This window comes from Embiotoca jacksoni, unplaced genomic scaffold (assembly GCF_022577435.1).
Source record: "Embiotoca jacksoni isolate LCO1_2020_lvr unplaced genomic scaffold, fEmbJac1.0.p SCAF_22, whole genome shotgun sequence".
Classification (NCBI taxonomy): Eukaryota; Metazoa; Chordata; class Actinopteri; family Embiotocidae; genus Embiotoca; species Embiotoca jacksoni.
The window spans coordinates 10,429,714-10,452,386 of NW_027185363.1; the positions used below are offsets into that span (position 1 = coordinate 10,429,714).

Below are 22,673 nucleotides of genomic sequence, written 5' to 3' on the forward strand. Positions count from 1 at the left end.
ACCAAGGTTGGTTATTTGCATTTTGCCTCCTGGTTAATTTGTGAAAGACCATGTCTGTTATAATGCAAATGGAAAATGGTGCCAGTCTGGCAACATGAAAAGGGTGGTAGTGGTAGAATTGCTTTATTTTCCAAGTACAATAACAAATTGAGGGAAAAGTGTGAACGTACATTTCAGAAAATCGTGTTTATTTCGCTTCTCTTGATGTCATATTTAAGGTTTGACACTAATTGTACAAAAGTAATCCATGCTGTTGTGTTTTTTTTGAAAATTTAGCTTTGTTTTAACAAGTGTTTATTAAACTCAACTTAATGATAAATCTGTCCATTCATACATTTGCAGGGCCAGTGGTGTCCTGTCAAGTAAAAGATTTTTGAAAATAAAGACCTGTGAAAAAAATACACATACCCACAAGCTATATACACAGGGTGAAGAAAAAGATTATTATTGCATGTAAAAATGAAAACACTTGAGCCTATAGGTACTCGGGCATCCACACTCAGTGAAGCTGGTCGTATACGAAATAAACATGTCATATACATTGAGTAAAAAGCGGCTTTCTAAAATGCCAAGGGGGAAGAAAATAACATTTCAAGCTTGCATGCATAAATTTAAAGGAACAAGATGCACAAGAGGTCCTGTAAACTTGTAGATTTATACATTTACATTTACAGTGGTCTTACAAATGCTTGGAGTTTGTTTCTCTGTTTGAATGTGCGTCAGAAGCTTTAAATAAAAAAATTAAAAAAATTAGAGCAAGGACTTTTCAGTTTAAGTACAAATTTTCTCTGAAAATGACAACATTTCCAATTCAGCTCGCCACTGTCTTCGCTTAGACGCTACCTCCTGCTTGGTAAAATCTTTCTGTATTAAGTTTTATTACTAAAAAAAAAGTCCCTTAAAATTAAATAAAAGGTGGTGCTTGGTAAGAAAATTCGGCTCTTCCTGTAGACAAGTCAGAAGAAAGTTAGTTTTTAGCATGTGAATCCCTTTACTTTTTAAATATATACAATGAACAGAAGCTGTAGTGTCTGTACTCGATATAAATATTAACAGACCCACTCGTGCTAAGGGTTAGCAGTCAACAATGGTTAGGGAATGCAACTTTGTGTGGAATATTCACCATAGTTTGAGTTCTTCATTAAGGGATTCTTCTGGACAAAGTATTTCATAGAAAATACATTTTGCTAGTAACTAGCGTTGGAGCAGTGTTTCGCGAACAAATGATTCTTGTTTGAATGAGATGCCTGAATTAGATTATGAAAGTGAACCTCTGAATATCTGTATTATACACAGAAAAATCATATCTAAAGAATACCACCGCTGCCTCGACCTTGAAAAGCTTGTGAATCGCACACAAGCTCTTGCTTGTACAGTTAACCGCGTGTTGGTTCCACAACACGAAAAATCTAACTTTTCTTTCACCATCCTCTCTTTTAATCCTGACAAAGTAATGAGTAATGGTAAAACGGATTTATGTTAATGTTATTCCTCTTTTTTTTTTCTACAATTGTTCAGCTGCCAAAGAGGGCTTTGAAAAGTGCAATCCACAGTATAAAAAGCCCCTTTTTTTTCAGTGTATAGTTAATATGTCAAGAAACCATTCATTCTGATAGACAAGAACATTTAATGACCTGGCCTGAGGGCAGTTAGGTCTCGGCAGTTATGATAAGTGTCGTCAAGCATTCAACTAGTTTTTTTCGATTTGGTGCAACTTCTTGCCAATTGAAGCAAATTCACAGGTCAGAGTTTACTGATGTCCAGATGTGGTAATAGCAAAGGTGTGCGTGACCTTTCTTTCAAGAAGAACTACTTAAGTCCTTGTATATTCTCTGAAAATGCACGTTTAAAAAAAAAATTTAAGAAATAGAGGGATGCTGCATAGCTGTCAGTAAGTCCAAGGACAGAAATACTGGGTAACAACACACATTTCCTAAAAATGTGTGTAGTTTTCAATGTAGGGGGTGCTGTTGTTGGCTGTAATCACGTTAGCTCTGTGAGCTTAGATTATTTCCAGTCATACTTAACTGAGTCAGTATATTCTGCCTTGCCAATTCTTGTCCAAGAAAACCTTTACATTTTTTTAAACAAAATGAGACTGAAGATATGTCAGCTATAACTGCTATTTTATATTCCGGCATGCAGGTGACAATCTTGGTAGGAGGCATTGTGTTTTTCAGTTTTTTCAGGCCTTTTCTCGAGAACGCTTTGAGGGAAGTTCTTCAAACTCTGCACAAATATTAACATGCTCCCAAGGAGGAACTGGTCAGATCTTTTTTTTTTTTTTTTTTTGGGGGGGGGGGGGCAAAAGAACTAAATTCCAGGTCACTTTGATCGTACCTGTATCCCATTCTTGTGAACGCAATATCTCGAGAGGGAATTTCCTCAAACCGCAACAATCCTCACAACAGGACAGAAACAGTTGAATTACAAGTTAATGCCTATAAATTTATTTAACAACTGAGGCACTCCAGTATTAAGCAGCTATACATAAAGTATACATGAACAAAGAATTTACTGAGGTTGTTATTCAGTGGTTGACATCCATCCATCCATTATCTCTACCCGCGTTATCCTCTACAGCGAGGGTCTCCAACCTTTTTGCCTCTGAGAGCTACTTTGGCAAAATGAAGGTGTCCAAGTGCTACGCGTGTAGTTTCGGACACTGCAACATTCAAGGGTTTCCAACATTTAGGGGGGTTACCAGCTTTAAAGGGTCAGAGGGGGACTGGGACCTATCCCACCTGACTTTGGTTAAAGGCAGGGTACATTTGTTTGCCAGTCCATCACAGGGCATATTTACACTTACTGCCATTTTAGAATCGCCAAATAACCTAACACGCATGTCTTTGGACTGTGGGAAGAAATCAGAGCACCCGGGGTAAAAGCACACAGTTATGGCGGGAAAATATATTGTCCTGACGGACAGAAACCATCGGTTTGTTTTTCGGTGTCCAGCAGACTTCTTTTCTTTTATTTGGACTCAACGAAGGAGGCTGTTGGACTTAGTGATGCTTGGTTTGCTAGTGATCTCCGCCTTGTTTCCTTCCACAGCTCCGTGCAGTTTTACAGGGCAGATTGCTTCAGCTAAATCTAACCCCTGTCGCTCAAAGGAAAGGAAATTGTTTGCAAGGAATGTGTCTAATTAACACCATTGTTGCCTTGAGCCATGAATAGAAAACCACTTCACCTCACCATCTCAGATAACACTGGTCTGGTTTGTCACCCACAATAGCTGCGAGTCATGTGACCTATAGGGTTTATATGTTGTTTATGGGAAGGTGGATGAAAAGCCTTGGTTTGAGGCCTCTTGAATGTGTGCTCTTTTGTCAGAGAAAACAGGGTAGATTGAGTTTGTGGTGTGCAGGAAGGTTATAGGAGGACCACAATAAAAGTCTTTTTATCACAGGCAGTTGGAAGGAGAATGGTGAATTGTGTTCTATGATATTGGTTCCGCAAAAGGCAAATTGTGTTCCTCTCAAGGACACGTCTTCAAACAACTGCTATTGGAAAGGAAAGGGATTGTGAGAGTCTCTGCATTTATAGCTGTTTCATTATTATTATTTCTCTTACCTCCATCACTCCATCTATTCCCCAAACAGGAAGGAACTGAGAGTCTCAGAGCAGATGTGCGCAAATGATACTCTGGTGACATCCTCATAAACTTAGTCCCTTTTCTGCTCTGGAGCTGCTTCTTCAGCTCATAAACAATTATCATTGAATTTGTTTGTAACCTCCACTCGTAAGCCTCAAGAGAACGATAAACAGCAGTAGTTTAGTCAGGCTTGGCGAGATCCTTTTTTTTTCTGCTGTTTTTAAATTTGAACTGAAACGCCTCTCAAGGTCTTTAAATGTTTCTATTCTCCGTGTTTAATTATTCATGGTCTATCTGCTGTAATTTCTGTCACAGATTTTCTCCATCCTTTTGCTGAATTATAGATGCCCCTTTCCCCCTTCCTAGGCGTCCAACAAGCACTCATTCAGTCTGGTTGTATAACTCTTAACTCAAGAACAGTTCAGCGTCTCCTCCTAAACTAAAGGACATGCATGTCAGGAAGGCTGCGATTTATCCCCTGTATTCCCCTGCCTGCATAGCTAGATGTTGAATCTCATATATCTCCTAAGTAGGTGGCTCAGAAAACGCGACAGGCATTTCGCAAAGTCAAGCATTTCACTTTGATTTACACTGTGGGTAACACCCAGAGTTGAGCGCGACATGTGCAGGTTTTTTTTGGCGACAAATGACGACGGATGTACGGGCCATCTGGGAAGTGTTGAAGTTGAAGAATCACCTCGGTAGCCTCCCACTGCTCCTGTAGAGACTGTGTCGGTAAATGAGGGCTTGTGTTTAGTCCCATTTGTAAGTCTTAACCACCGCTATTTTCCCCAGGAACCTGAACACGGAAGACAAAGCCTGGCCTGAGAGTAAAGATGGATGTGTGGGCATGTTAAGCCAGACAGACGGAGGAGGAGGAGGAGGAGGAGGGAGGGAGGGGGGTCATTCCACCTGTCACTCTGACCCCAATCACTGCACAGCATATTGGTGGAAACAAAATGAAAGATTGATTTAACCAGTTCCTCCTCCGCTGTCTCAGCTCTTCCATCAACTGTCTGTCCATTTGTTTTCATCTGGTCGCTGGACTTCCTTCACCTTCTGCCCCCGAGGCGCACTTGCTAGTTTTGTTCTTTTAATCTTCTAAATCTTTCGAAATCAGAAAGGGGCTATATATATTGAAATTTTATACCATTATATTATGTTATATTATATTATATCTTTATCTATATCTATCTATAGCTATCTATCTATCTATACATATATATATATATCTTCCGTTTCCATTCGTCAAATAGAAGTCTTCCTCCTTCAATCAAGAGTAGAAGTTTTTATGAGCTGTAGGTGCTGAATAGCTGAAGCAAAGTGGAACAAGTTTATTTGCTTCTTGTCGAAATGTCTTTAGGGTTATCACATTAAGTGCTTCACAACTGTACTCGTTCATCTCCACCTGGCTAAATGCTACTGTCATGATGAATAGACTGTAGAGACCCTTTTAGCTATAGTGGGCTTTAAACTACTGCCCTGTTCATTATGTTGCAAAGCATGATGGCAGTAAGTAACCATTATTAATTCATGAAATTTATGATTCCATGCAAATAGACATTATATATGTATATACCGGTAGATGCATTCTCTTTCTAGTAAAACATTTTCCCTATCTCCATTGATTATTAGTGTACATTTAAAACTGATTAATTTACCCAAAAAATTATCTTGTCGATTGTTTTTCTGTACATCCGTTGTCAGCTAATACAGCATGATGTTTTATTAGTATAGTTTAGATTTTCCAAAAAAGTTAACCTTGAGGAATTCTAAAAAATGGGTCAACGCAGAAATAGCAAAAATCATTTTTACAAGGATAAACTCTTCAGAAGTGTTTGTCAGATGGTTGAATAGCTTTGGAAACCGTAAAAACTGGCGTCGTTGTGCGGAGGTGTTAAAGGAGCTTTGAACTTCTCTCTCTCTCTCTCTCGAGCTCTTTTTTTTTTTTTATTATTGTTTACTCAATTATTTCTGGTTCTTTTGATATGAAAAACCAAGTGCGACACTGTGAATGCCTTCCAGGAAAGAAGGTTAGCAAATATGCACCAAAGTCACATGATTATCGCAACTTCATCATCCTCTGGGTTTCAGACGGTGAAGAACGGGTGTGAAAAAGCTTTCTGTTGTGGTTGGACAACATGTCATCAATCAAGCAGAACCAGAATCTTAAATATTGTAGGGTTTAGGTTTAGCCTTACAATTCCTCACAAAAATAATGAGCACACAGACAGATTTTTTTTCCTTGGTTTCTTTCTTCAGACAGTTGAGCTTCTTGTCATTTTTAGAGCAGCATACAGTAGCATAGTTGTATACGAACAAAGAAAAGCACTGACTTCGAATGACTTGACAGTCTTGAATCTTGTCATTCATCATCGGCGCTGGTGGAGTACTTTCACTCCCTTTATATTCGGTGCTGTGAGAAGGAAGCCGTCCGCTCATTGATCTCCACCCCTACAGCTTCAGGGGTTTCATCAGACAAGGTGGCAGCCCGGCCCGGTCCGGCGCCGGGGCTCATTCGGTGGTTTCAATTTGATCCAGAGCATTGTGGGGCCCCTCATCCTCACCCATCATGGCAGTCTCATTTATCACCAGGCCTATAAAGAAGGACTTGATAGACTGAGGAGCGACCACCACCATTCAATAAATCCTTGTGATTATCCACGCCTCCAAGGTGTATGGGCGAAGTGTGTGTGTGCGTGTGTGTGTGTGTGTGTGTGCTCTGAGCATGAGCATTTGTCTCTGACTTTGTAATGGGTGTAGAGGGTAATGTTGGAACACAAAGAGGTCCATGTACAGTGCCTTTAAAGTGCTATCAATTATAACATGTGTATACGCGTCAACCCCAAGGCCTCGTTTGACTTGTTGCATTTGATGGCAACGGAAAACCTTGGCATTTCCACACTCCTCCCTCCTCCGTCTTGGCTTTCGTTCTCCAGTCACCCACCCATCCACTGACACGTTGACTCCCTCCATCTCCCCCTCTTAACCCCGCCGCTCTTTCGCTTCCTCCAGAGGATTGCACAGAGGAGCACTCTAGGAGGGTGATGGAGCTTTGATTGTCGGTTATCAAAAGCTATCATTACGGGCTCGCTTCTGTGGGATATGAAAATGATTTCCTAAGTGTAAAACCCATGTCATTACCTCAATGGTCGCAGTGCTGTTGCTGAGATGTAATAAAAAGAGGCAAACAAATGTGCGGTGCTCCCAGCCCGCCCATGCTCAAACACAACGGAGTGAATAACACACACAGCAATGGAGAAGATAAGTGACAGCGGGGAAAAAAAAACAGGCAGAGAATGGAGTGTTTTACATGACAACATCCTTCCAACCAGGGTTTAATCTTCGCCGTCGCCGTGTTGTTTTGGTGCCGTCTTCGGCGCCTGAGCGCGTGACATTGTGTGGCGGGAAATCCGAGCGTCTTACGATCAAGCCGAGTCATTTCATCTGCAGACAACAAGCGCTCCTACAATCTGAGCGTCCTTTCATCCCGATGAGATAGCGACCAGGCTTCAGGAGCTACATTGACTTTGCAGGAGGTTTCTAATCATTGGGGGAAGTAGTCTTTTCTCCTCACTGCACACCCGCACCTCCCCCGACCCCTCCCACCCATCCTTCCTGGGTCTGTTTGCTGAGCAGGGAGATGGAAGTCTATGCCAGCACCAGGCATTTCTGTGCTCTTAATCGATGCGGATCTGATAAAGATCTCGGCTTTCCGAATGACTCCGTTCGCCGCGGAGCCTGAGGGAAGATCTGATAAGTAAATCGTTCTTTTGTACATATCGCCAGAAAAAAAAGATGCTGAGAAACCAGACGTGTGCCACTGTGCACGTGTATGGAAAGTCTTTTTTTGTACTCCCGTAAGACCGTAAACACACCAGAAAACACACATTGCCTCCCCACCACCCCCTCCTCACACACACGCACACACACACACACGCACACACACACACACGCACACACACACACACGCACACACGCACACACACACACACGCACACACACACACACACACACACACACACACACACACACACACACACACACACACACTTGTCTCGCAGTAAAGTGGCTGTGCTCCAGACATGCCCAATTTGTTTCCTTTCATCCAGGACTAATGTCTTGCTCTACCCGGGGGCTAAGTGCACCATTTGAGGCCCCCTCTAGGACAGGCAGTTGCGACATGCGGATATTTGTTGTTTTTGTATCATGTTTTGGTGAAATCACGTTATCGCCTCAGCTGCAGTCACATGTACGCGGGGGCCCGTTCAAATTAGCGAGAGGCAATAATGTGCTGATAATTTCTAAAAACATTATTTAAATGTCACACTGTAATGACAAAAAAAAAATCACTAATAGTCCTATGTAAATGTCAAATTCAAATTATTCAATTACACCGTCAAGTGTGGGGCAGGTGATAATTTGTCCACCGCTTGGAATACCAATCTGGCTCTCACTGGAGCTCGTTCGGTGTGCCCTGGCATAAGATAGACCTCGGTAATTTCCTGCTCCGAGGGATGCTTTCATCGCCATTATTACAACTCTATTCCACTAGAAATATGTGCCATACTGGAGAGATATTAGAGTCATATTTTCAGTACTTTCACCCCACTGTCGCCCTCAGCCTGTGATAGCTTGAGAGAACTGTTACAATTTTTTTTTTTTTTTTTTTTTTTTTTTATGGATTTCCTGAGATGGCCCTGTTATTCCTTGTTGTGTTTTTTTTTTGCTCGTGATTTTGATACTGAGCCTCTTACTGCTCGGTCAATAAAAGTAAAATAGCAGTCGCAGCAGACTGGGGTAATAGGCTCATCTCATCAGTTGTCATTCATGGGCCGATGGGCCTATTGCACTTCCATCAGCGTCTGGTTTGGATCGGCCGTCAAACAAGACAGGAGCAGACTACAACGGACAGTCAGGACTGCAGAGAAAATCGTTGGTGCCAACCTGCCCTCCGTTCAGGACTTGTACACATCCAGAGTCAGCAATAACGCTGTACCATTTGCACGACACTCATTTGCATCATCACCATTTGCGCCAGGTGCAGTTGCACCATTGTTTAGGTGCATACAGCGTATGTATATGCCCATTCATGTCTGTTTTTGCGTTTGTACATCGAGAGGGCGAGTTACAAATTTCAAATTCCTTGTACTTGTAAACATACCTGGCCAATAAAGCTGATTCTGATTACACGGCCGTGCTCTAAAAGGGACGAGGCACCTTGTTGTTCGTGCAAAACAGATGATGTCATCCTGAGTCACGGGTTACAAGTTGTGATTGGACGTCCGCCACAGATCCTCACATTTTTATTGCCTCCCTCAGACAGCTGGCATTTGCACTACAGGGAGCCAAAGGGGGGGGCAACAAACAATTAGCCTTTTCTCTACAAAACTGCAGGCAGAGGGCTGTAGAATAATCAGAAGAGCTACTTGCTAAATGGCCTGTATTTCTCTATGCACCTTCACAACTACATGTGTATTCAGGATAAAAAAGAAAACATCTCCCCCGCCAACAAAAAAAGACAAATGTAAATGTATCTACAAATGGATAATTGCTTCCCCTTTTTCCATTTTTCTCCTTCTTTACTCCACGTGCTATTTCTCCACACGATTATATTTTCCACAATTGCTTCCCGTTCTGGCATCTTTCCATTGGCCAGAATTAGGGTGCAGCGGACATTATCTATGATGTTCCACAAAGATGGGAGTGTGACATTCTCCTTGAACGCTCCAGAAATGAGACTCGCTCTCAGCCCCTCGTGCACGTCTGCTTGAGATTCACACTTTGGTGCATTTGTCACTTTGAGAGCATCTGGTTTAATTTGATTTCTGTGCCTGGCCACCCTGCAATTCTCTGTGCTTTTAGTGTAACCGTTGCCTACTGAGTGCGGCCAACAGATAGTTCCGCAAATAAAAGGGTTTAAACTTCTATTTTCTGGATGGCTCTCCCAACATTGATTTGAGGAAGCCAGTTTTTTCCTATGCCAATTCTTACCACTCCTGTGTTAAATTCTTTTTTTTGAGGTGTGTTTACATTTGTTTAAAATGACAAACCGGCTTTTAAATAATGACTTTTATCCACATTGTTTGTTAGCAGTGTTGAGCCGGTTCACTTATTGGCTGTTAGAGTTTTTATTATGAATATTTCACTCCACAGCTGATTTCTTTTTCAAGGCAGATGTCTTGCAACACACTCTCTGCCAAAGATTTAACATTTCTTTAAAATTTTAACATTACATTCATCACTGGAGGTCAGTCCTGCTAAGAGACCCTTTTTCAAAGGTGACCTTTTTAAATTCAAAGGAGCACTCCAGCACAGCATTGCAGGAATGTTTCTCAAAGAATATTAATAACTTTTATACACTGCATCATATTTTCTTGGGTTATTCTTTTAATTGTGATTAAAGCTAATAGACTTACATGATCAGTCAATTCTTTTGTAGACCTACAGAGATGAAACCTCGAACATAAGCTAATTGCCATTGTTTTCATTTTAGAAGTGGAGTTTTCTTCTGTTTTCCAGACATTACTTTATCATGTGTAGCTCTTTTTGTATGCTGTGCTGAGATCCCTTCCCCAATATGTCATCAACAGCTTCTTCCTCTACCTCCTTCGGGCACTTCTAATGCTATTTCATCTGCGCTCTGGAAGTGCAGGAGAGCTCACATCCGTTGTTTCACCTTGTGAGATCTACAAGTGTTCAATCTTTCATTTGCCGAGGAGCTCTTTGTCTTTTTGCACCATCCTTTCTCACTCGTACAAGCTTCTATCATATCGTATGTCATGACCTAATTTTCTGAAACGATTCATTGTGTCTTGTAGATTTTCTCTCGCACTACATAAAACCTAATATCATATTCCTGTAAATTCATTTGGAAGGATTTTCGATTTGAGAAGAAAAAAAAAAAAGATCAGCTGGACATTATGCCAGTCGGTATCCAGGTACTTCACAAGAAGAAACGTGTAGAGGAGTCATATTCTGAGATGTTGTTTGCAGATTGCTGCTTGTTTGTTATGTCCTTTGCGCATCCTGTAGAAATGCACAGCATGCTGGCGCTCCAGTCCAGTCTCCCCCCCCAATGCACCTTCAGAATGTTAAACATGGCTGCCATGGCTGCCTCTGAATTGCTGGACTGTGTCTCCTGGGGAACGGGGAAATTGAGCCCTGGCTCTTCCTAATAGGTGGTAAAGTGTTAAGTTCCAGAGAAATGGACTGCGAATTTAACCTGGAATGGAAATTGATCCCATTACCTTGTGCTTGGGTTGCTTTCCTCCCGTAGGAAAGGAGAGAGAGAGAGAGAGAGCAAGAGGGGGGGAAATAGATGGGGAAAGGCAGAATGAGGAGAAAGAGAGGGAGAGAAATAGAAAAGGGGGAGTCACAGAAAAAGAGATGGACAGAAAACGGGAAATAGAGAAGGCGACTGGAGGAAAAAAAGAAGAGATAGAGGGAGAAAGAGAGAAAATGGAGAAAGTCGAAGAGAAAAGGCAAAGCGAGACACGGTGTATGTGATTAGAGGTGATAGGATGGCAGTGGGGGTTGTGTCCTGCCTGGATTGACAGGCCGGCTGACTCTGTATCAGTGTGGCGCTAATAGCTGACCGCCACTGGGCGAGATGGAAAAAGGGAGTGGAAAAAGGCAGAGGACAAGGCAGAGGGAGCAGAGGAACGCTCTGAAGGGATGATACACCTCCCGCTGAGGGTTCCCACCAACAGACCCGTGGTGGCTTGGTGTGTGCAGCTGCTGTGAGACCAAGTTAACAACGGTGATTGGATTTGGAAACGCCCCAGTATCAGGCTGTGGCTTTGAAATTTTAAAATATTTTCAGGAAATATGAACTACAAACAGAAGAAATAGTATTTCACTATGAAGAAAAGTACTGACTGGGTCTCGAGTGTTATGAAAAATCCGGTACTAGATGTTCTTCGACCCAAAATAACATTCTTCTCTGTGCCCTGGCATAGACCTCAGTAATTTCCTTGATTTTACTGAAACTATCTCTCACTACCCGCCATTTCATATGGCCTAATTGATTATCTTGATGTATGCTGACACCTCCTCTCTCTGCCCATTTCGACAGAGCCCATGCACGGCCCGCGACGACTGGAGGTGGTGGACATCCAGTCCAAGCAGGTGACGATACGCTGGGAGCCGCTGGGCTACAACGTGACCCGCTGCCACAGCTACAACCTCACCGTCCAGTACCGCTCCAGAGTGGCTGGCAAGGAGGAGACCCGAGAGGAGGTGTGTTATGACACGCAGAGCCGCGACCCTCAGCACACCATCCACAACTTGACGCCCTTCACCAACCTCAGTGTCAAGCTGGTGCTGCACAACCTGGAGGGTGTCAAGGAGAGCACCGAGCTGGAGGTTCAGACTGATGAGGATGGTAAGTGACACTGCACTGTTGTTGCTGTAGATATAAGCAATATTAAAGGACCCATGTTTTGCACTTTTCAGGTGTTTTATTTCCAGTCTTGATAGCCATTAGAATATATTTTTGTTGTTTCATATACCAAAAACTATCTCGGTAGAGATTTACATCTCCTCTCTATACTTCTCTCCAGAGCTCTACCAAGAACAGGTTGATTTGTGTCTGTATCTATGAGGTGCAATGATAAGAATAACCCTTTCTTCTGATTGGCTGACTATTTTCTAAATGACGTAAGCCCAGGCCAATCATAGGTTTGCTTCAGTCTTGTAGCTCACTAGCTCTGCGATAGCATGACCATTCGGTGTTGTCTTCCACATAAAGTTTGTAAAGTAGGCCGTACTGACGCCTGACACATGACATGAGTGCGAGTTTGTGACATCACAAACTTGCTGCAATCCAAATGGCTCATCCAATCAGCACAGTTCAGGATGGCTTTATGCATTTCTCTGTGGAAAGAGCGTTCTAATACTTTCACAGTATGTATACCAAGACCTGCCTTAAAATACAAAAAGAAATGGGAATCTGAATTTCCAATGAGTATAATATGGGACCTTTAAACTATTGTAGTTGTAAGCATACCAAATTAAAATTGGTCTTAAGTTTTGAACCAGTTTATACAAATTCTTAAACTAACTTGTTAAGGATTTTCATATGTGATATATAATATATATCTGATCACAATGAAACCAATTATGGATGTTAATTGGACGTGGTTTAGTTGTTGACAAATACATGAATAAATACTTGGCAAATTATCTTATATTTACTTAGAACTCTACTTTATTGTGTTATACTATGATATAAACAGTGTTTGTAAACTGCTAACTAGGAGATTAAGATAAATTTTTCTGTTTGTTTAAATGAATTAAATTGGTAATCTGTAATATGGTAGTGTTGCTTATTCTAAGCCATCAAATTTAGATACGCTTTTAATGGAAAAACTCCAAAAAGAATTATCTTTTATTATCTCACAGTAAAAATTGCAGTCAATATCCAAAGGTGCCTTATTCTTTTTACCATTTTACTTAACGGAACATTTTAGATGAGAACAAACATGTCTCAGACATCTGAAAATCTCATATTTATTAATAAAGTTATGATGTTTTGATATTTAGAATGGGCGGATAATTCTCACCTGAGAGAACAGTCATAAACAAAGTCCAAATATTTTTCAGTAGAGCTCAGGAGTCAGACAGTAAGCCTCTGTATGGTGTAGTTGTTTCACCTCCCTCAAAGATGAAAGATCTCCTGTGTTGCCTCAGCAGACACAGGAAATGAACTCTATAGAAGTCTCAAGGAACCCCGGCCGCCAGATAACAAACAGGCTCAGCTGACGAAAAGAGAGTCATGTCTGGCTCAGATATCTCTGGCTGGAAACTTAAAAGTGGCAACTGCTTCTCACTACTTGACTGCTATGTAGTTCTGCGTGTATGTAGGATCCCATGGGAAAAAAGTGTACAGACGGGGTGTAGCTGTAGTATTTTTATTTATTTTTTTTGATTTATCTCGAAGAACGCAATATCTCCCCATCACTCTGTGTCACTTACAGAATGAAAGCAATTCACACAAGAGGTTAAAGGAGCAGATTTATTTTGCAGTATCTCAGTACAAGTAAACATTTCAGAAAGATTAAGATTCCCACAATTCCCCTGGGGTTACAAGTTCATCTTTGCCTGCAACACATTTTTTTCTGTATGACAAGTGTTCAGTTTTGCTGTAAAACGTCTCGGAGTGTTTGTCTTGTGTAACAATGACTTTAAACACTCTCACACACTCCTGTTAAGATGTGTTTGGCTTTGGCTTATAGCCATTTGTTTAGTGTGGGTCCTCGACAAGCTTTTTATTGATTGTTTCATGCACATTAGAGAAAGGTGCTAGGATTGGAAAAAAAAAATCCTGATAGAAAAGGTTAAAGCTGCTTTCATGAACTTTTATTAACAACATTTTAATATCTACAGTCACTATATGGAAAAAAAAAAACAGCAACATAAATATGGAATAAAATCCTAGCGTGTTGAATTTTTAAAAACGAACTGTATCTGTAACTTGAAAACTGTCGCTCTGCCACCAGTTTTGAGCAACATGTCTGTGGTCGTTTCCTACAGTGCCGGGGGCCATTCCTCTGGAGTCCATTCAGGGCAGTGCCTATGAGGAGAAGATCATCTTGAAGTGGAGAGAACCAGCGCAGACCTACGGGATCATCACTCAGTACGAGGTACGAAAGTACCACCATTAGCTAAATGTTCACCCGTTATAGTCGTGACCAGAGTTAGTTTCTGGATTACGCTGTTCATTCTCCTCTACCTCATTGTTAATTGTGTGCATTTCTTTAATGCCTCCCCGGTAGCTGTAGCCTTGGTCGGAGACATTGTCCACTGGATATCGTGTCAGTGTCACAGTTCGCCTCGCCCAGGTGTGAAAAATACACTAATGTCAGACCAAAGGATGAAGCGGGAGTTGATGTGATCGAGGTCACATTAAAACGGAGGTTGGGGGGGGGGGTGATTGGATGGAACCAGCGTTTCCTCGGGACGATTGGTGTTCAAGCAAAAGTCAATGCAGATTTGTTTTACAAGTAAATTACTTGCGTAACGAAATTATGTAATGTACATTGAGTAACTTTCTTTTGTATGTAATTTACGTAAAATTACCTATTTCAAGCCAAACCATGTTTTTTTTTCTGGAACCTTACCAAGTAGTTTTTGAGCCCTAACCGAATCGCGACCACGTCACATTTATCCTCCACCATGATCTTTTTTTGCAATCTAACCACCTGATTTGGTGCTTATCCTCAGGCACCTTACTTTTCACACCTTGGCAAAGCAGAACATGACTCTGACACGTTATTATCCAGCGGACTGACGGGTGTATAACAGGCTTCGGCGTGATTTCCGTACTCCATCCGTCTGTATGCCGTTCCATGCTTGTGAACGATATCTCAGGATGGAATTTCTGTAAATTTGGCACCAGCGTTCACTTCGACTCAAGGATGAAGTGTTTAGACCTTGGTAGTCAAAGGTCACTGTGACCTCGTGTCTGTCGCCTCCCTCCTTCCTTTCCTCTTTCCCTCCCTCCCTCCATCCCTCCCTCCATCCCTCCATCCATCCATCCCATTCTCATGAACGTGTTATCTCAGGAATGGCTTGAGGGAATTTCTTCTAATTTGGTCTCTAGAATGAACTGATTCGATTTTGGTAGTCAAAGGTCAATTTTTACAAAATTATGACAAAATGTCTGACAGAATAAAACGGGAAAGCTATGGCATTTTATAACGCATACAGTTGATGACCTCTAAAGAAAATACAATCTCTGAAACACACCTGAAACACATCACGATCCAGCACTGAGCAGCTGTTGACATAAGGCTCCACACAGCCTCGTCCAGGAGCTGCGCTGACTCCCGATTAATACAGTCTCCACACACACGCACACGCACACACACACACACACACACACACACACACACACACACACACACACACACACTCACAATATACTTTATGTACACATTGATCTTGACCAGCTTAAGGTGGAGGTAATCCTCCTGCCTTTCCCACAGATTGATTCTCCTCTGTTGATTTTCCCTCTTGTCACCGTTTGCTCTACACTTGGTATTTTGACTAGGTTAGCACTCATAGACAGGGCTATTTCTCACATGAGAGGAAGAGATTGAATAGAAAAAGCAATGTAAACAGGGTTTCTGCATAGGGTGTTCTATTCACCGCCATGTCGTCAGGTGACTGAAGTATGAAATAAATAATCTCCCAACGGCCGAGGCATTTTAATCAAAGCAGAGAAAAGTCAGAATCATAACAGCACTCTGTTTATTCAAGCGTTTGTGGTGCAGTGTTATGTCTTCTGCATGGCTGTATGCCACTAAGACGTGCATGAAAACAAAGGCCATAAAAACGGTAGGTTTTGCCGCACACTTAATCACTTTTAGAGGAACATGTTTTAGTTGTTTATCTGTTTAAAATTTCATTGGGTAGGTAAAAGCATTCGGAGCAAATGGCGTGGTTTGCATTTGTCAGGTTCACTCTGTTATGTTGAGGCGTTTTATAAAATAACCGCTTCAGGTTATCATATTCATAAACTGCAGCAAATACTTCTCTCTGTCTTGAAAGCTTTAACCACATGTGCCTGGTTCAGGTAAGCAATATGTCATTGACATCCTGCTCTTTCCAGGTAATAATATACAGTAAGCATCAACATAGATTTACCAACTTCACATAGAATTACATTTTCTAGAGGATTAATTCACGTCACCTTGTTTGAAACGGGGCGACAGATGAAGAGAAGCGTAGCACGCCGGCAGCTTGCTGCAGGTGTCTCCACCTCACACCACTACGATCTACTGTAAGAAAGTAAACCTCAATGTATTCTGCCAGTATTCCCCAGAAGTTGCTTCTTGTATGTCAGGACCTTGCTTTGATTTGACATTATCAAAGAACTCAAAGTGAAATATATCTGACAAGGCCTGATATCAAAGAGATTTCAGCTCCATTCCTTTTTGACCACGCTCTGCGAGCGCTATTTTATTGGCAACTTTTCCGACAGATATGAGCCAGCATGTACTGAAAGATATACAGACGATTTTTGATTCATTCCCAGTTCTACAGCCATACATACCAATACATATTGACTGTGGTGTAGCAGTTTGTTCATCATAACAATTCAGTGGTAAATAAAAGCAGGTTTTCCCACCTCTTTTTAAGGAAATAGCCAATATTATAAAAATCGAGTGTATTTTTTGAGAAAAAACAAAAGTATTATTCGGTAAAAGCCACTATTCTTGGAAAGTCTGCAGCCATTTAAGTTCCCTTTAACTCTTATGCAAATAAATATGTTGAGATGAGTTTAGCTGGGTTTTCTTTTCCATTTTGTCATATGACAGAAAAGAGTATGCATTATTTTTCACTTATTTTGCTCTGCAAATTTCACAAATAAAGGTGCTGGAGATAATACAGTCATTTATATTTTATGAATGCATCAAAATTTGACATTTGCTTCCTTCAGATAAAAAAAAATGTTAACCATTGTGAATTAAAAAGCTTAATATATCAGGTCAAATCAGCCCGAATTAATTTGCTCGAATATTTTTCCCATCAGTTCCATTATAGTGGTAAAAACCTGTCCATGTGCCCAGTGTTGACAAGTCATTTCAAATTCCTGTCCCTGAAATGTTATGATATAGGATTTGGCATCACAGACTCATTTTACAGACAAAGACTAAATGAGAAGGCCTCCAAGCATTTCAGAACTTGATGGACACAAATTATGCAGCTCTCCAAACTCCCTTTGTGTTCCTTAATTGGAATTATAATGGAGTTTTTTTTCCTTTACAAGCAGAGGTATTTTCTTAAAGTGGGGCTTTACAGTTATTCAAAATGGATATTAGCAAAAACACTCACCTTAATGCTTCCCTCCAGAGCTCCCCGTGTTTATTAATGGAGAAGGAATATATTAAGTGTATTTCCTCTCTCTCCTTGAAAACCACAAGCTTGGATCAGCTTAGGCTTAAAGTCGTGTACCTCTGCTTTTTACAGTCGAATCCAACCCCTGTAATGAGACAGCTCCACTCGTAGTCCTTTTGTACCTCACTACATTTGGTAATAACTGTTAAAACCTTTCTGACATGAAGTCAGAAGCTCGAAAGATTGCTCGAAACAGTGGCGTTAGGACTAAAGCCAAATTCCACAGAGCAATCAGTTGTTTTGTTTTACGCGTACAAACCATTTTTTTTTGTATGTGTTACATCAGTGGAACTCAATTAACATCAAGTTGTATCTTATCTCTACTCCTGCACGTTTATCTATTTGTTTTTTGCAACTATTTCTACTAATTCTGGTTCGAGCTCAAAATGCCAGACTTGAAATGATTGTATACGTTTGTACCGGTACTGCATATCTAAATAGGATGGTAACCCAGGGGCACGCAGGTGTTAACTCACAGCAGCAAGGCTTTCAAAACTGCCTCATGGCATTTTAGCCCAGCAGAGTAGTGCGGGGGTGGGGGGGGGGGGGAGGAAACTGGAAGAATGAGATAACACATACCCTAAGTGGAATACAAAACCTCAGCACTGTAACTACAGTAAACACTTTATCTCGCCGAGCCGCTTGAATGCCTAAAACACAAAATATTTTTTTTTATTGTGCGAATACAAATCCTCCTCCTGCTGGACGCGGCGTACCAGAGGCCACTGTGAGAATATTCATCTTCTTTCTTCCCAGATCTCCTACAAGGCCGTGAGCTCCTTTGACCCTGAGCTGGACCTCTCCAACCAGAGTGGGAAAGTAGTGAAGCTGGGCAACGAGACCACCCACATGTTCACAGGGCTCTACCCGGGATCCACCTACTCCTTCACCCTGCGCGCTAGCACAGCCAAGGGTTACGGCCCCCCTGTCATCACCCAGTTCACCACCAAGATTTCAGGTCAGCGGTGTCAAACTGCAAGGCTGGTTAGTGTGCGGGATGGGTGTGAAGAGATGCACCGCTTACCGCTGCTTGAGGTCTTTCTGTCCAAATGTGCGGAAGCAAAATGGAACACTGCAATAGATAGAACTGTTTTTGCTTTCATCTGCTATATATGAGCCGTACCACTGAAACGGCTACACGTTTTGGTAAATTTATGCTTTTTGATGTGTCTATTATGATAGCATGGGAATTGTATTTTTTGTCATATAGCTTCAGATTTCTTTGCTGTAAACACAGTCTGGGAACTCGGCTCTTATTATCGTTCGTTCAGCCACTCTGAAGGGCGGACCGGTGTCGGTGTTTAACCGTGTTTGTCCCGCCCCTTCTTTACTGTGATTGGATGGTCTGTTGGCTGTGACGAGCGCAGCGTTAACAATGTTCTCGGTGACCGGGAAAGAAAACAACCTGAATGCTCAGCGCAGAATATACACTCAGCACCTGGTCAATCTGCTGATGATGATTAGTCATCGTGATTAGTGGCAGAGCGTCATCCGGTTTTGGCGGACGCTGATTGGTTTAAATGAACCCGCAAGCAATTCCCGACGGAGCGTGCCCAGACCCATATTCGCAGAGTGAAATTGTGTCTGGTTCGCACCAGGCTAAAGCTGAACGTCTCATTGTACAAGAAAAAAAAGTTAAGCTCTTGCCCTTGACCAGAACTCAACTGTGTTAACTGTGTGTTGTTAAAAAAATAAAAAATAAAAACTCTCTGCTTGGTGTTGCTCCTCAGCTCCCTCCATGCCAGCATATGACCAAGAGACCTCCCTGAACCAGACGGACAGCACGGTCACCGTACTGCTAAAACCCGCCCAGAGCCGAGGTGCACCCGTCAGGTAGGCTTTTCACAAGGAGGACGGACACACACACACACACACACACACACACACACACACACACACACACACACACACACACACACACACACACACACACACACACACACACACACACAGCGACACACAGCACAGTGTGAAAACAACAAAAGAGCATATTCAAACACCAGAAACCACCATCACCGAGAAATAATTATCAAAGAGCGTGTTGTGTTTATCAATATCCCACCATGAAAGAAAGTTGCCAGGGAATTCAGCACCTTACTGCACTATCTGAGCTTTATTTGTTTGTGGATTTAGATCCCGTGAAAAAGAAGCCGAGCCTTTGAAGATGAGAACAAAGGCCGGTGCAGCCGAGGCTGGCTTCGGGATCTCTTCCCTTTACATGTCTTTTATGTAGCAGGCTGCCCACCCTGAGCCACCACGGGCTTCTGGGTGGGGTGGGGGGCGGGGTGGGGGGGAGGGATGTAGGAATTTTGCCGGCTTGATGCCGCCTTTATTAGTCATTATTAGGGAAGCAGTACAGCTGTTCTGTTTAAATGCCAAGCTGTCGGGCAAAAGTAAATGGTTCTAGTTTACGAGGGCCACTGCGGGCTTCTGGCAGGAGTTCACCTCGCTTCATCATCTTCTTCTCGTTGTTGTTCAGTTGTATTTGCTTGCTTGTGTTGGCTTACCTCAGCTCTGGAAGGAGGGAGAACCAGTTAGCCTGGCTGTGTTTAAAAGTAACAGATATCCCTCGTGTTAATTAGTGAGTTTTAGCAGCGCTGGCGGGTGGATGCAGTTTCATATTCAACACATTGTTTCTGTCTTTCTTGCTGTCCGTTGAGCTATTTCTTTATATCGGGGGGGTCTCCGACCGTTTATCTTCTGAGAGCTGCTTTTGACAAACTGAGCGTCCGAGATCCACTCGTGTTTATTAACATTTATTCACATAGCAGAGATCCACCCAAACCAGCTGAATAAGCTCCTTTTATGTAAACAATAATGAATAAATGAATACGCAACAGACACGTTTTGTATCACAACAGCTTAAATTCAACAGCATGTGAATGTTTTTTTCTTTCTTTTTCTGTATTTCTTTCTTTTAATTGAAGCTCACACTATTCACATCTGTGTTTATTACTTACTTTACTCGTCCTTATTTTCTGTCTGTCAACGTATCACTTTATCACTTAACATCCCTTCACATTCCCTTCATTTGTCGTTCACGTGCTTGTGTTATGCATTCAGTCTTTTCTTTACCTTTTAACTTGAAAAGTCGCGCATTCAGCCAACCTGCGTTGTAACGTTTATCTCCCACGCGCTCAGCGACACTCGCGTTATAGCGCTGACGCCGCCGTTGCTGTTCGGCCGAAAATATTGTATTTGTTATTCACCTCCATTTTTTTTTTTTTTTTTTTTAGCGCCGGTTTCTTTTCGGCACCGCGTGAGAGTCTCTGCTGTGTTTCTGTCCTCTGATCTCCGTGTGCCTCATTCGGAGCGGGTTACCCCGCTCGTTCATCAATCGCCTTGATGGAATCGTTCCTTCGGACAGGTTGAAAAATAAGTAGATATAAAAAAAAAAAAAATGCTGAAACGGATCACCAAATATACTTGGGCGGCCGTCCATATACCTGTGCGAAAGTCTTGTGTATGAAAAACACCGCATATTGTTAGAACCTTTCGCGAGCTACAAAAAAACGGGTGGCGAGCTACCGGTACGGGTTGGAGACTTCGGCTTTAAATAGTTAGTAATCGCTTTGCTCGGGTGGCGCGGAGTGATAAAACGTTTGAACTAGCAGTCCCCAGCTCAAACTAAACCGGCAGAGGGAAGCCAGAACGAGATCCAGCTCCTGCCGCTCCCGTCGGATGGTTTGGATGGCGTCCGGCGGCACCGGAGGAAGGCACGAGGTTCGAGGCTTAAAGAAGAATCGAACGTACGACAGAAGACGCGCGCGTCTTTCTACCCTGTCTGAGCGCACAGAGGGAAGGTGGTAAAGCGCATTGCGAACTGACCAATATTTTTTAAAAGAAGGGTCTATTTTGAGAGTTGTGTTAATGACATTCTCGGGCTTTCAGCCGCCAGGAGTGGGTTAACCTCTTCGTGTGAGGAGTGATAAACACTTGGGCTTGCTGTAAAACTAAATTTTACACTATCAACTCATCTGAGTCCTTTTAAAGATTAAAGCCTGGAGATCTTTAGTCAGGCTTGTCAGCTCATGTTTACCGTACGTGCAGCTGCCCAGATAAATGCCCCCGCGCCGAACCCAGAGGCCTGAGCAAGAAAGACAGAGTGATAGGTTTTTAATTTTCTCTCAGGTACAATTCACAAGGCCTTACGCAGGCTGCCATTCTTTCAGTGGAGTAATTACCAAGACCTAATTATAATTAACAGTGGTTTGTGAATTGGAGCTTCCATTCATTAGCATGCTGGGGCTCCTCTTTTGTTTACCGTCGGACACCTCAGAAAAAGATGAAGTAGATTTGTCTCCGGAGATTTTAGTTTGAGACCTTCATTCTGTGCAGTCGTGCTTTAAAACATCTTAAAAGTGGTGATTGTTATCTATATTCTAGATGAGGACACGCTCAGCTCTTGTTAATTATTAAACACAGAGAAAATCCTGTGTTTTGAAACAGACACTTAGTTTTAAGCATCATGTATGTTTGATGAGTCTCAAGACAATCCATTAAAACAAATCTTCAGCAGAGTTCAGCAGATGGCAAAACTACACCTCCAAACTAATTGAGGCATCCTTTGATCACAGCAGCGCCTCTCCACATCTAAACTCCAGAGGTTTTCAGGTGCACATTCCTTTTCCCACTTTCTCTCTCGCAGGACGTAAAGGCTGGCATGCTGCTGCCTTCAGGTGCACGCCCGATGTCTAGAAAAATATGAATTGCAAAAGAGAGGGAAGGGTGATGCAGGGCAGCAAACAGGAGAGATTATGATGCAGGTCCAAGACGAGATACTGGCAGTCTTTTTGAAGGTGTTTTCGGACCCCCTCCCTCCCTCCTCCCCAACCCACCTCAAGTGACACATGGTGCCTTTGAACATTTAAGGTGACTATAAAGTAGACTCCGTTCAGAGGGAGTTGAGTGAGACGGTCTGTTGGGATCTGCTGTCTGGCCAATAACGATAAATGTAAATGTAGTCATCTGAATTTCCTCGGCTTAAAAGAAATAAATAATAACATCTCTAATCTTTTTTGGGGTTCGAGGGTTCAGATGCACGACTAAGTGACATTCAAAGTTAAGGCGCATACAGTATACATACGTGTTTTTCGGAATCTTCAAGGATCTGCAGGACTGGAAAGAGTCCTTGAAGTCCCAAATTTTAAAACGGTCAGTTGAATATTGTTTG

The 22,673-nt window shown here is 42.2% G+C and overlaps 1 protein-coding gene across 4 annotated transcripts in view; it reads left to right on the top strand.

The window, feature by feature from the left end:
* The window catches only part of LOC138203184 (receptor-type tyrosine-protein phosphatase mu-like), a 159,714-nt gene that overhangs the window by 69,331 nt on the left and 67,710 nt on the right, over positions 1-22,673 (top strand). For all 4 annotated transcript variants that reach the window (XM_069157890.1, XM_069157889.1, XM_069157891.1 and 1 more), the window contains exons 8-11: positions 11,673-11,981; positions 14,132-14,241; positions 18,257-18,458; positions 19,231-19,333. In XM_069157890.1, the coding sequence (XP_069013991.1) occupies positions 11,673-11,981; positions 14,132-14,241; positions 18,257-18,458; positions 19,231-19,333 (724 nt within the window). The remainder of the gene's footprint in view (positions 1-11,672; positions 11,982-14,131; positions 14,242-18,256; positions 18,459-19,230; positions 19,334-22,673) is intronic.